At 47.6% G+C, this 12,445-nt stretch overlaps 1 protein-coding gene across 1 annotated transcript in view; it reads left to right on the forward strand.

Annotated features, from left to right (window-relative positions):
• The window catches only part of FRMPD1 (FERM and PDZ domain containing 1), a gene marked incomplete at its 5' end in the record, with an annotated part of 49,001 nt that overhangs the window by 33,987 nt on the left and 2,569 nt on the right, over positions 1 to 12,445 (forward strand). Inside the window, 7 exons of the mRNA XM_080820618.1 lie at positions 370 to 489; positions 1,309 to 1,445; positions 2,753 to 2,879; positions 3,024 to 3,119; positions 5,061 to 5,243; positions 6,119 to 6,266; positions 8,186 to 8,989. Of these exons, the coding sequence (XP_080676744.1) occupies positions 370 to 489; positions 1,309 to 1,445; positions 2,753 to 2,879; positions 3,024 to 3,119; positions 5,061 to 5,243; positions 6,119 to 6,266; positions 8,186 to 8,989 (1,615 nt within the window). The remainder of the gene's footprint in view (positions 1 to 369; positions 490 to 1,308; positions 1,446 to 2,752; positions 2,880 to 3,023; positions 3,120 to 5,060; positions 5,244 to 6,118; positions 6,267 to 8,185; positions 8,990 to 12,445) is intronic.

Below are 12,445 nucleotides of genomic sequence, written 5' to 3' on the forward strand. Positions count from 1 at the left end.
GAAGTAGAAAAAAAAATATAATGTAATACCAATGTATACTAGACTATTATTTGTGGAAAAGAAAATGGTACACGCGTGTAGAAGCCTATGAACACAGAGACTGAAAGGGCAGCTAAGAAACTGCAAGCAGATTTCTTTTGGAAAGGGGAGCAGTTTGATGGGGTCAGTGGGAAACTTTACCCTTTTGAGCCTTTTACATTTTATACCCATGGGAAAATCAGCGGCAAAGTTCTGCAGCTGTCTTTGGAGGCACTAAGATTGAAATCTCTGGGGACTTTCATTATTTTTTTTTTTTTTTAAGTTGCTTTGTGGAGTAGCTGTGAGAACAAAGGCGGTTAGAAGATTAACTGTATGGCCCTTACCTTGCAGGTGGTGGAAAGGGAGGAGTCACATGACTACCGCTGCCTCTTCAGGGTGTGTTTTGTTCCCAAGGACCCCCTGGACCTCTTGAAGGAAGACCCTGTGGCCTTTGAATACCTCTATCTGCAGGTGACTGGACCAGCCCTTCCTAAAATAACAGTCGTTGTTCTCAAAGCTGGCACACTGAGTTATTTTGAACATGAGCTTAACAATGAAGCAATTCCCTGGTAGGGATTATCTGAAGGAGAAGAGGCCCAATCATCCCTCACAAATTTCCCTTTCCCTCACCGAGTTGCTATGTTAGGAGACAGACTTGCTCTGTATTAATGAAATTTAGGCTCAGTCCTCATTGTGGAGGATACATTTTCTACTACTGTTTAGAATTATGGTTTTTATGGCTACAAGGGGACTTAATGCTTCAAAGTCTTATTTTAGGAATGATGAAACCGAGTCTTGGGAAGGTCACATGATCTGCCTGGGTCATGCGTTTGATGGCGGAGCCAAAAATTGGTTCCTTGACCCCTAGCTTGGTGTTCCCCCTACTTTGCCTGCTCGGGTGAGATTTATCATGTCGTTTTCATCCTGATGAAGAAGAATCATTTGGGAGGCATTACCGTTTTACAGATGAGGTAACTTACACTAGGTGAATTACCTTGCCCAAAACTTACAGATACGGGGGCAGCAAATAGCATCATTGCGTTATAGTTGTATACTTACACTGCTGTGTCCTGGCGCCTGCTTTCATATGTTACCTAATTTAAAACTCACAGAGACTGTGGAAGGTCGATTTGAGTATCCTCGTTTAGCAATGGGAAGACACCGATGTTCAGAGTCTTAGTAAGTTAGCCAAGGTCACACAGCCAGGTCTCAAAGCCTTTCCCTGGAAAGAACTAGGAACACAAACCATCTGTTGTTGTCTCCCAATTCCTCTGATGTCATCTCTTCTAGAGCTGCAGTGATGTGCTCCAGGAGCGCTTTGCTGTAGAAATGAAATGTAGCTCTGCACTCCGCCTCGCAGCCCTGCACATCCAGGAGCGGATCTACGCATGCGCTCAGCCACAGAAGATCTCTTTGAAGTACATAGAGTGAGTGGCAGGGACTTCTAGGTCCCATCAACAGCAGCTGTGTTGCATTTATAACTTGGCTGGCCCCCGGCCAGGATGGCCAGATTCCACAGAAACCTGATACTCACCTACCTACCCATCCATCCATTGCCTTTCCATCCATTTCCCTCCCCACTGTCTCCGACCCAACCCAGCTCCCCCCCGTGTCAGAATCTGGCTGCTCCCTCTGGGGCAGAAGGCAACGGCAGATGGAAGACACAGGATCCCTTTGTAAATTCCCACTTCCTGAGAGAATGTCTTGGGAAATCAGTTGACAATGTCAGTGTAAAGCTCTTCTGAGGGCGGAAATGCTTTGGAAATTAATTTCGTGTGAGCCTCTTGTGTTGCATTATATTCCTACTAGGGCAGTTTCAAGTCCTGGGATTCCAACACCTCCTGAGTCTTAGCCTAAATTTTCATTTTGCTCTGGGCATCATTACACAGGTTTGTTAACCCACTCACCCAATCTCAGCTCTGTCCTGTCTGGACATCAAAATCAATGGGGAATAGCATTTTAAAAATGAAACGGATCCTTGGCCCTGTTCCTGAAATACTGGATCATATCTGTAGGGAGTGGGACCTGAGAATCTATACTTTTAACCAGTTTGTTGGGAATTTTGAGGCTTTTAGCCTGGTGCCATTCTGAAGCATGACCTCAGGGATTCACGGGTGCTCTGTGTTGCCCCGTGAGAGTACATTATACATGTGTGATCATTATTTCTCACACATATTGTAGGAAAAAAAAGACTGAGACCTGTTCTAACAGAATATCCTACCACACTGGGGCACCTAGGTGGCTTAGTTGGATAAGCGTCTGCCTTCGGCTCAGCTCATGATCCTGGGGTCCTGGGATCGAGTCCCGCATCGGGCTCCTTGCTCAGCCAGGGAGCCTGTTTCTCCCTCACCCTCTGCCCCTCCTGTTGTGCTCTCTCACTTGCTCTTGCTTTCTTTCTCTCTCTTAAATAAATAAATAAAATCTTTAAAAAAAATATCATACCACACCAAAAGTAATCAGCTCCCAGAAAGTTAGGTAGGGTTTAATTCCTGAATGGCTGTGATTTTTGTGGAGCGAGAGTATGTGTATTAAATATATATAAATACAAATATATGACATTTATAAATTTTATGCATATTTATACACACATGTATATTCATAGTCTATATGTTCTGTTGAGAAAGCTCATGATTGCAGTATTCTGGGAATATTCAGTTCCTGAATCAAATGTAATTATGCTTTTCCTTAGAGCCAAGTATACTGTAAAAATGGTGTTTCCAATATCTCATGGCAGGAAGGACTGGGGAATAGAGAACTTTATATCTCCAACTCTACTCCGAAACATGAAAGGCAAAGACATCAAGAAAGCCATTAGCTTCCACATGAAGAGGAACCAGAATTTGCTGGAACCCCGACAGAAGGTAATATCGTGGCCTCTGTCGACACCAACCCTACCCCCACCCCCAGCTGTCTGTTGTGAAACCTCAGGGAATGCATTTTCAGTATTGTGTGGATTTTAGGCAAGCGAATAACTCTAACTTAAGTCTTTTTTCCCCCTATTTAAGCAACTTATTTCTGCTGCCCAGCTACGTTTAAATTATCTACAGATCCTTGGGGAACTCAAGACGTATGGTGGAAAAATCTTTAATGCTACTCTAATGGTACGTATTCTAGAAGTGTGGACCCCCTACTCTCATGAGAGACCGTAGAGGTCCTCTGAAGATCAGTGTGTCTTTTAGCCTAAAACTCCTAAGCACTGTGTTATGTACTAGAGTTTGGGAAGCGAAATATTACGCCATCAGGGAGTGTTTATCGTGCTTGGTGCCAGCCCTGTGACAGATGCTGGGGGAGGCAGAACTCAATAGGACATGATTTCCACCCTCAAACAATGAAACAAAGTACCCAACAGGCCAAGCGAGGCCATGAGAAAGGCACAGGACAGGTGCTGTGGAATTTGAAGACAAAGGGCACCCCCTGCCAGCTTCGGGTTGAGTATGGTGGGGAGAAAGGATTAGGGAAAAGCCGGAAGGTTGGATTTGGCCAGATTTCAGTCTGGTGGAATGGCATTCTGAGGGAAGGGGAACGAATGCAGTTTACTCTGGAGCTTTGGGTATGTGAAGGTGGAGAGGAAGAATGGGAAATTGTGAAAGAAAGACGAGAATGTTAGATGGACTGGCGGGCTGGGGTCCTGACTGTTCAGAAGGGAAGAACCGAGGGTGGGTCTGGGAAGGGAAAAGAGAAGCGAAAGAGTCCTCCCCTCGGTGCTCCTGCCTCCCCCGGCTTGCTTTCTGGAGCCCAGGCCTAGAGTTCTGTGCTTTCCAGGAGTCAGTGACTGGCGGGCTGTGGCTTACTGGGACTCTCCCCCACAGCATGGTCCAGACTGCCCCAGAACCCTCCAGCACAAAACCAGACAAGTTGCCCTTTGAAGGGTTTTTTAATATGTTAATAAAACTTGTTTCAGGGTGTATTTGGTGTGCTTCTCTGTCATTTACAGTGGTGGGTCAGTTTAATCTGATTGCTGACCTACCACTATAGACAAAAAAAGAGAATCAACGTTTGGAGAGAAAGGAAGAGCATCAGATAGGGGAAGGGAAAAATAGTCGAGTCTTTGTACAAGTAGGTAATGAAAAGTTGGATAAGAGACTAGATCACAGAAAGCAAGGCTTGAAGGTACAAGAAAAACTTCCATTTCTCCCCTGGGCTAATCCTGTCCTCTTCTAGCTGTCAAGTTCCTGTCTCCAGCCCCCTTGACTTTTCCTATCTAGGGTGAGAATGGTAGTGCGAGATATCAGCCATATTGAACTGGCTCAGGGTGCTTGCTGGGCACCAGGGGCTACCAGCATAGATAAATACCGACTCTGTTGTCAGGGAACTTAATATGAATGTGACATTCAGATACGAATAATTACAGTGAGAAGTGGCAGCTCAGTGCTGTCAGATGAGTATAGAGGCTGTGGTGTGGGAACAACACAGAGGAAAGGGGCTATTCTGGCTTGAGGAGACAGATCAAGTGGATGTTTCTCAGAGGCAGTAGATTTTGATGGAGTAGCATCCATTTGATGGAGTAGTTTTTGTTTTTGTTTTTGTTTTTTAATATTTCTTATGTATTTAACTGAGAGAGAGAGAGAGAGCAAGAAGGAGCGGGGGAGAGGGAGAAGCAGACTCCCCACCAAGCAGGGAACCCCATGTGGGACATGATCCAAGGACCCTGGGATCATGACCTGAGCTGAAGGCAGACAACTGAACCACCCAGGTGCCCTTGATGGAAGCTTATAAAGAGGAGTCAGGATTTCAGTAGGGCACAGCATGAACGTGGACACATAGGTGTGAAAGCACAGGTTATGTTTATGAAACAGGTAACAGTACCTGTTGGGCTTTCTGCTGTGATGCATCTCGTAGGAGATACACTTACACTTAATTTAGCTCTAGATGGGGCCCAGATGGGGCTGTTGCTTAGTTTGGTAGTCTAGGGAAGAGGTGGTGAGGGAGGATCTGAAATCAGAATCATGGAGTTTTGCAGAGAGAGGTATCATGTCTTGCATGTGCAATGTATTTTCACTCACTCGCGAATGCAAACTAATTCCTCTTCCATCTGGCTGCAGTTACAGGACAGAGAATCGTATATTGCCCTTCTAGTTGGAGCCAAATATGGGATTAGCCAAATTATCAGTAGCAAACTCAACATCATGTCCACGTTGGCAGAGTTTGCAAACATCAGCCGTGTAGAGCTGACAGAAGAGTCCGAGAAAGTGAGCATGGTCAAAGTCTATCTTCAGGATGTCAAGGTAATGCATGGGGAAGAGATTTTGAATCCAACTTTTGGAATTTGGGGCTCAATTATCCTAGGGTTGTTTATGAGAATACGGATATTAACAAAATCTAATATCCAGCATTTGCTGAAGAGGATGAATCATCCATCCTATATCATCAAAAGGAAAGTAATGAACAGGGTGCATTTTCCTGGGAAGGTCCTGAAAGGTTTTTTTGATTTTGGGTTTAGTTTGGTTTGGTTTTGGTATAAACTGAGCTTGGAACATATACTTTCCTGATGGGCTTAGAAACTTAGATGGGCGCACCAGATGATTTTATCACATGTATGGGATCAGAATGCTGCCCAAGAGTTTTGAGTGGCAGCAATGAAAATGGGTAAATGATGTGGAGTACTTCCCTAGCCTCTCTGCCAGGTCCTACATTGTCCCTCCTTTGCTTTAATTCTGACACACTCAAGGATTTGATTTTTTTTAATCACCCTCTTCTTCCTTCTCCATTTGCTTTCCCTTTCTTTTTCCAGGTCAGGTCTTGAAGGGACTCGACTGCATAAATGAACAGGGTGGGGTGGGTGGTTGGGACGGCGAGGCTGGACTGGGGGCGAAGAGGCAGGAGACATTGTAGAGATTCAAAGGGAGGAATCCACTGTGTGTCTGTGAGTGTGTGAGTACCTGAGTGTATGAGTATGTGCACGTGTGGTTGTGTGTATGTGTGCACGTGTGCATGTATGTTTATTTCGAGTCTTGTCAGTGAGAATAGGAGACCCCAGGAGGCATGCCTGTGGGCCATGGCTGGACTGACTTGGACTCTCTCATTGGCCCCATGTAGCCTTGTTGTCAGTCTTTGGACTGTCCCTTCGCCCTTTACATAAGAGCTCTCATTACCTTCAAAGGTTCTGACATTGCTACTGGAATCCAACAGTGCAAAAGACCTGGCCTGCCTGATTGCTGGGTACTACAGGCTGTTTGTCGACCCAGACACCCCCATTTTCCTCTGGCCGGGAAAGAAGCAACAGGTGCACCGAGTATCTGCTGAAGAAGGTGAGGTGCTGAGGCTTGCTCATAAGGACAGGCCCTTTTCACAGCCTAAAGGGAGGGAGTGAATTGAGTTGAGCTGAGACTTCCCACAGGTGGATGAAAGCTTTTTTTCCCATTTATTTCCTGGTAAACAGTTGATCTTTCTAAAATCCTAAATAGAGAGACTTTCTTTGTAGCTGAGAGTCCCCTAAAGCCACATAATGCTGTTGAATGTCTCTGATTCCCTGGGGTATCTCCTAAAAACATCTCTAAGATCCACTGTATTTAGTCTTTATTTTAGGAAAAAGAAGATATCATTCATTTATTCAGAAAGTACAGATGACCTAGCTTTTTATTCCACGTCTAGATGCTCTGTTGCATTCTCTTGAATTATAATAGAAGTTCTCAACTTTGCATGTTTAGAAGAAGGGGGTATCGGAGATAGAAGGAAATCGAAATCATATATAAGGAATGAAGTAGTGGAGTCCAGGTGAAATGAACAGTCTCGCAGGCCAGCTCCCAGTTTCTCGCAGGCTTTGCCTCAGCACTGTTGGTGCAGCATTTTCCCACTGGTTTGCTGATAAATTTTGAAACACTCCCACTACGGCTAATTTCAGGCTACCAGCGTGATGTCACTGAATGTGGAGATGGGAAGAGATGCCCAGTAGTACAACATTATATAGCATTTCCTCCATTTGGATCAAATAGGCATAAAAAATCTTAAGAGATTAGATGATAGTAAGATAAAATAAAATAATGAGGAAGTGACGAGTTTGGGGTACTTGTTTTGGTTTTAACATGGTTTGTGAACAGGGGATGGTATCTTAGAGTCTAATCAAACAATGCAGAGTGGGAACAGTTGGGAAGGTCTGGTGGTGGGAGGGACTGCTTCTGCTGGGGCAGGTGGCAGTGGGAGGGAAGGCACTCTAGAGGGGGGGATGTTTGAAGTAGATCTTGAAAGACTGATGGAGTTAACTGGCAAAGAAGAGAGATCATTTGAAGCAGAGGAGACAACATGGGGGCATGACACAAAGGGCAAGGTCATGATCTATGAGAAGCTCTCTCTGGTGGGTGGAGCATGTGAAGCCTACAGGGGATGACCAGGCTGCTGAGGAGGGCTGGGGCTGCACCGTGAGGGGGTGACCAGGCTGTTAAGAAGGGGTCAAGGATTACACTGTGAGGGGATGACCAGGAAAGGTGGGGACACACTATGAGAAGCCTTGACTCCCACTGGAGAGCTTAGGCTCCTCCCTATATGCAGAGGAAGCCGTTAGGGGGTTTAAGTAGAGTATGATGTGATCAGAGAGATGTTTTTAGAAATATCACACTGCAGGCTATGGTAGAAGGGAAACTGGAGACCTGGTTCAGCGCCTTCAACCTTCCTGCCATGAATCCTTCCTGAGGACCAGCAGCTAGATGAGTTTTGACTGTCCTAAAAGCCCTGTAGCACCAGTGGGTCCCCAAGGTCAGGCTTGCCAACCTAATGGCCTCAGAATCCCACATAAAGTTGCTAAGAATACAGATTCTCAGCCCACATTCCCTAGATAGTTGACTTAGTACATCAGGGTTAGGGCTGAGGATATGTTTGATTTTTTTTTTAAATATGATACCCCATCTGGGGACAGGACAGAGCTGGGGAGGGGCCTAGTAGACCTGGGTGACACTGTCCCTAGCAGAGTGAAATCCAGCCACATAAGCTCCAGGTTTCCATGAACACACAGCTGTCCTCGGAGGCAGTCCTGTCTCCATTATGCAGCTCAGGTCGATGTGTGGAGGGAACATGGGCTCCGGAATCCCGTGGGCCCTGAGTCAACCGGTACAGCATGATCAGGGCTGGCTGCTCTGGCAAATGGGAGGGCAGGAAGAATGAGGCACGGGAGGACATATGCCTCTGCCAGGCCCTAAACACTGTTGCATAACCCCTGGGGTCCCTTGCGTTCCAGGCTACGAGTCCAGGGCATGCAGCGACTCTGAGGAGTCCTCTGAAGTGGACTGCGTGCCCGAGCCCTTCTCCGATGGACACCTGCCAAAGCTGGGCCCCGGCAGACCGCGTGTCAAAGAGGAGCCACCTCCTGGGGACAGTCCCACGCCTGAGGTGGCCAGGAGGGGCCCAAGCATCTCTGGGGCCAGCATGACAGACAGCGCCGAGTCCGAGGCATCCGACTCGGCCAACACGGAGAGCCGAGGCTGCAGGACCAGTGGTTCCAGTGAGTCCATGGAGGCCCTGGAAGAGGATGACCTGGACGCTTGCTCTTCCAGCAGGTCTGGCTTCTTCCGCTCTAGCGCACCGGGCTTCCCAGAGACTCCTGGTTCCAACAGCCAAGACGAGAGAAGCAGGATTGAAACCAGGGGCTTCCTCTGTCTCCTGGACCTGGCCCAGAGAGCCAGTCCTCTGTGCCCAAAGACGGAGTTTCCTGAGAGTCCCGCTCCTGACACTTTCAGCTGGGGACCAGAACTCAGTGCAGCCAGGCTGGACCCCAGGCTCTATGAGGGCAGCCGGCCCGACTACTACAGCCTTTGCTCCAGTGTCTCCCTGGCCAGCCACCTCAGCGACAGCTCAGAGAGCACAGCTTCCCGCCAGGGTGGGGGCCTGCCAGCCTGGGCTCAGCAGGGCTGGACTGAAGCCCAGCCCTGCTCCGCTCTGGAAGCCCTGGCCCCACACCTGCCACTGGCCTTGGAGGATGGCAGCTCGGATGAGGAATACTATGATGCTGCTGACAAGCTCACACCCCCAGACGCCCTCTCAGGTGAGCCCTCCCGAGCAGGTCTCGAGACTGGGCAGGCAGCTCCTGAACACCCAGCAAGGGCAGGGACCAAGCTGGAAGGGAAAACACGAGTAAAGCAGGGTCCTTGTCCTTGTTTGAGAAGGCCCAAGGCTGTTCGGGGGGGTGGAGGGAGGGCAAATTATAAGTGTTATAACTTTAAGTCAGGGCTACAAGGGAGGTTCAGAGAAGTGTAGGCGAGCAGAGATGGGAGGCACTAATCAACAATGGGAATCAAGGAGGGCTTCCCAGGAGAGGTGGCAAATGGACTGGGCCTTGTGAGAGGGACAGAATTTACACAGAAAAAGGTCTGACAGAGTGCTCAGCAGAGGGAAGTGGCTACGTCATCGAGACATTAAATGAGGCTTTGAAGCAAGAAGAACCTGATAGGCCCCTGGAGGCCCCTTAAGAGACTCAGACATAAGAAAAGGCAGGGGATCTGTTGGTCCTGTTTCTTTCTGGTTCCTTATCCTTTCCTCCACAAACAGTGTGGGGTGTCTTTCCACATAGAGTGACTTTCCGAGTTGACTTGAGATCCTCGCAGGACACACACACACACACACACACACGTTCTCTCTCTCTCTCTCTCTCTTTCCATGCTGAAGGAAAAAAATTGGTAAATAATGCACAGACGTTGATGATGACCCAGCAGGAGCTGGAGAAGTCCTTCCCTGTTGTTCCCTCCCCTCCAGAGATTTCCTGTTGTTGGTGGGAGAGAGGCCATCCTGAGTAGCCCCCATGAGGCCCCTTGAGGTCCTCTGTGACATGGCCTCTCTCTTGCTCTCTCTCCTTCCTCCCGAGTCCTCTTTCAGCATACCCACCACACAGACCTCCTTGCTGTTCTTGAAGAGTGCCATGTTCTTTCCTACTTCTGGCCTTTGCCATGCTGCCCCTTCCGCCTGAAGCACGCCTCACCCAGATCTTTGGCTGCTAATGCCCACTCCTCTATCAGGCCCCACCTGGAAATTCACTTCCTCTGAAACATGACTGAGACCGCCAAGACTAGGGCTATGTTTTCATAGCCTCCTGGGGACTTCTTGCCTAGCCCTTAGCATTGCCTATAATTGTCTATTTATTTGTGTGATTTTTGTGTTGATGTTTCTCTTCTTTGCTAAAAAAACAAGAATTCCTTAGAGTATAGAAACTGTATGTTTCACACTCAGCCCTGTGTGCCCAACACATAGCGCCTGGCAGTTTTGCTCAATGGATGAATGAACTCTCTGCCATCTACCCTGAGTTCATTAATTGACAGGACCCCTAGAGAAGGAGACACTGACAAGCAGGTTTCCACTGTTCTCCAAAGAACCCAGCCAACTGCCATCCATGCTCTCAGCTTTGCCTTGCTGGGCTGGCCATTGTGCAGGGGTCAAGATAAGGGCATAACAGAGACCATCAGTCAAGCTCTTCCATTATAGGAATCCAGCTGGACATAATGTCCATACTGGACACTCCCCTTTCTCACAAGCAGTCAGTGAGGGGCTGGGGAGAGAGCCCAGAATTGGAACCTCTGAGCCGAAGTTTTGGTCTGGCGCCTGACTCACCATGGGAGCCTCTCCCTTTTTCAGCCTCAGAAACACGCTTGGTGAGTGACTGTAGGTGGTCTAGGGTAGCAGTTCCAAAACATGGGTGGGCATCAAAATCACCCAAGGGACCAGGTTTAAATACTACACCTTTTTGGTGGTAGCCCCCAAGATTCTGATTGAGGAGGTGTGAGGAGCAGCCTAGGAGTTGATAAGGTTTTGTTTTGTTTGTTTTTTAAGATTTTATTTATCTATTTGACAGAGAAGGAGATATCACAAGTAGGAAGAGCAGCAGGCAGAGAGAGAGGGGGAAGCAGGCTCCCTGCTGAGCAGAGAGCCCAATATGGGGCTCGATCCCAGGACCCTGAGATCATGACCTGTGCCGAAGGCAGAGACTTAACCCACTGAGCCACCCAGGCGCCCCTTGATAAGGTTTTTAATGAGGTGCAGCCAGATTGGAAACTACTGGTCTAAGAGCCCTCAGATTCTCAAGGGCTAGGATATGATCCTGATTCCCTCTGGCTGATTCCCTGGACTTCTTCACAAAGGACTTCTCTATTCAGAAAGGTCCATCCTGGTATTCACAAAACCACTCACACCTGTGAAGTTGTGATTTTTTTTTTAAATTTTATTTATTTGAGAGAGAAAGAGCCTGTAAGTGGGGGGAAGAGCAGAGGAAGATGGACAAGATGACTCTGCTGAGTGCGGAGCCCAACACAGGACTACATCCCACAACCCTGAGATCGTGGCCTGAGCTGAAACCAAGAGTCAGACGCCTAACTGACTGAGCCACCCGGATGGCTGGAACTGTGACACTCTTTGTGAAGAGAAAGCTCCCTCAGAATCCTCACACATAGTGGCCATGAGACCAGGGGTGGTGGCAGCTCGTGTCACTGACCTGCTGTTAGACACAGACCTTGTTCTGGGAGCTTGATATGCACCGTTTCGCCGAACCTGTGTGGGAGTGCGGTGCTGCCCATTACCACAGGCACTGACTGACTTGGGTCGATGTAAGTACAAAGAAACAGTGTTAGAAAGATGTCAGAGAGCTTAAAGAATTGCTAGCAAAGGTGAAGAGCTGGCAGTTACCACGCCTAGAGACTGTGTGACAGGATTCCTCATTGTTTCATTTTTTTTAAGATTTTATTTATTTATTGGACAGACAGAGATCACAAGTAGGCAGAGAGGCAGGCAGAGAGAGAGGAGGAAGCAGTCTCCCCACAGAGCAGAGAGCCAGATGTGGGGCTCGATCCCAGGACCTTGGGATCATGACCCAAGCTGAAGGCATAGGCTTTAACCCACTGAGCCACCCAGGCGCCCCAGGATTCCTCATTGTTATCAGGAGACTGTGGCTGCAAAGGATGGACTCTGTTTATTATTATTATTATTATTATTATTATTATTATTTTATTTTTTAAAGATTTATTGACTTATTCTGCAGAGAGAGAGAGAGAGAGACTGATGTGGGGCTCAATCTCATGATCTCAAGATCACGACCTGAGCCAAAACCACGAGTTGGAAACTTAACTGACTGTGCCCCACAGGTGCCCCTTATTATTATTATTTTAAATCTATGTGTTCAAGTGCAAGAATCTAGGAAATTTGTGGCTGACTTTCTAGGTTCTAAATCTGGCTACTTGGCTGATTGTGGATAGGGAGCTGTCATGAAGGGTTCCAACAGACTGTAACCACTGGGGAGATTTTATTCATCTCATTTTCATTTTGGTACTGATTTTTATTTCATTTGCTACTGTGACCAAAGACAATAAAATGGGTCGTGGGCAACCAAGAATCAAAAAAATGTCTCCCACTATTATTATCCCCATTTATTAGATGAGTACACTGAGGAGGTCAAGATTTAGCATGCCTAAGGTTACCCAGCCCAGCCAGGATTTGAACCCAGGCAACCCTGAGTCCTGAG

Source organism: Martes martes, assembly GCF_963455335.1.
Source record: "Martes martes genome assembly, chromosome: 12".
Taxonomy (NCBI): Eukaryota; Metazoa; Chordata; class Mammalia; order Carnivora; family Mustelidae; genus Martes; species Martes martes.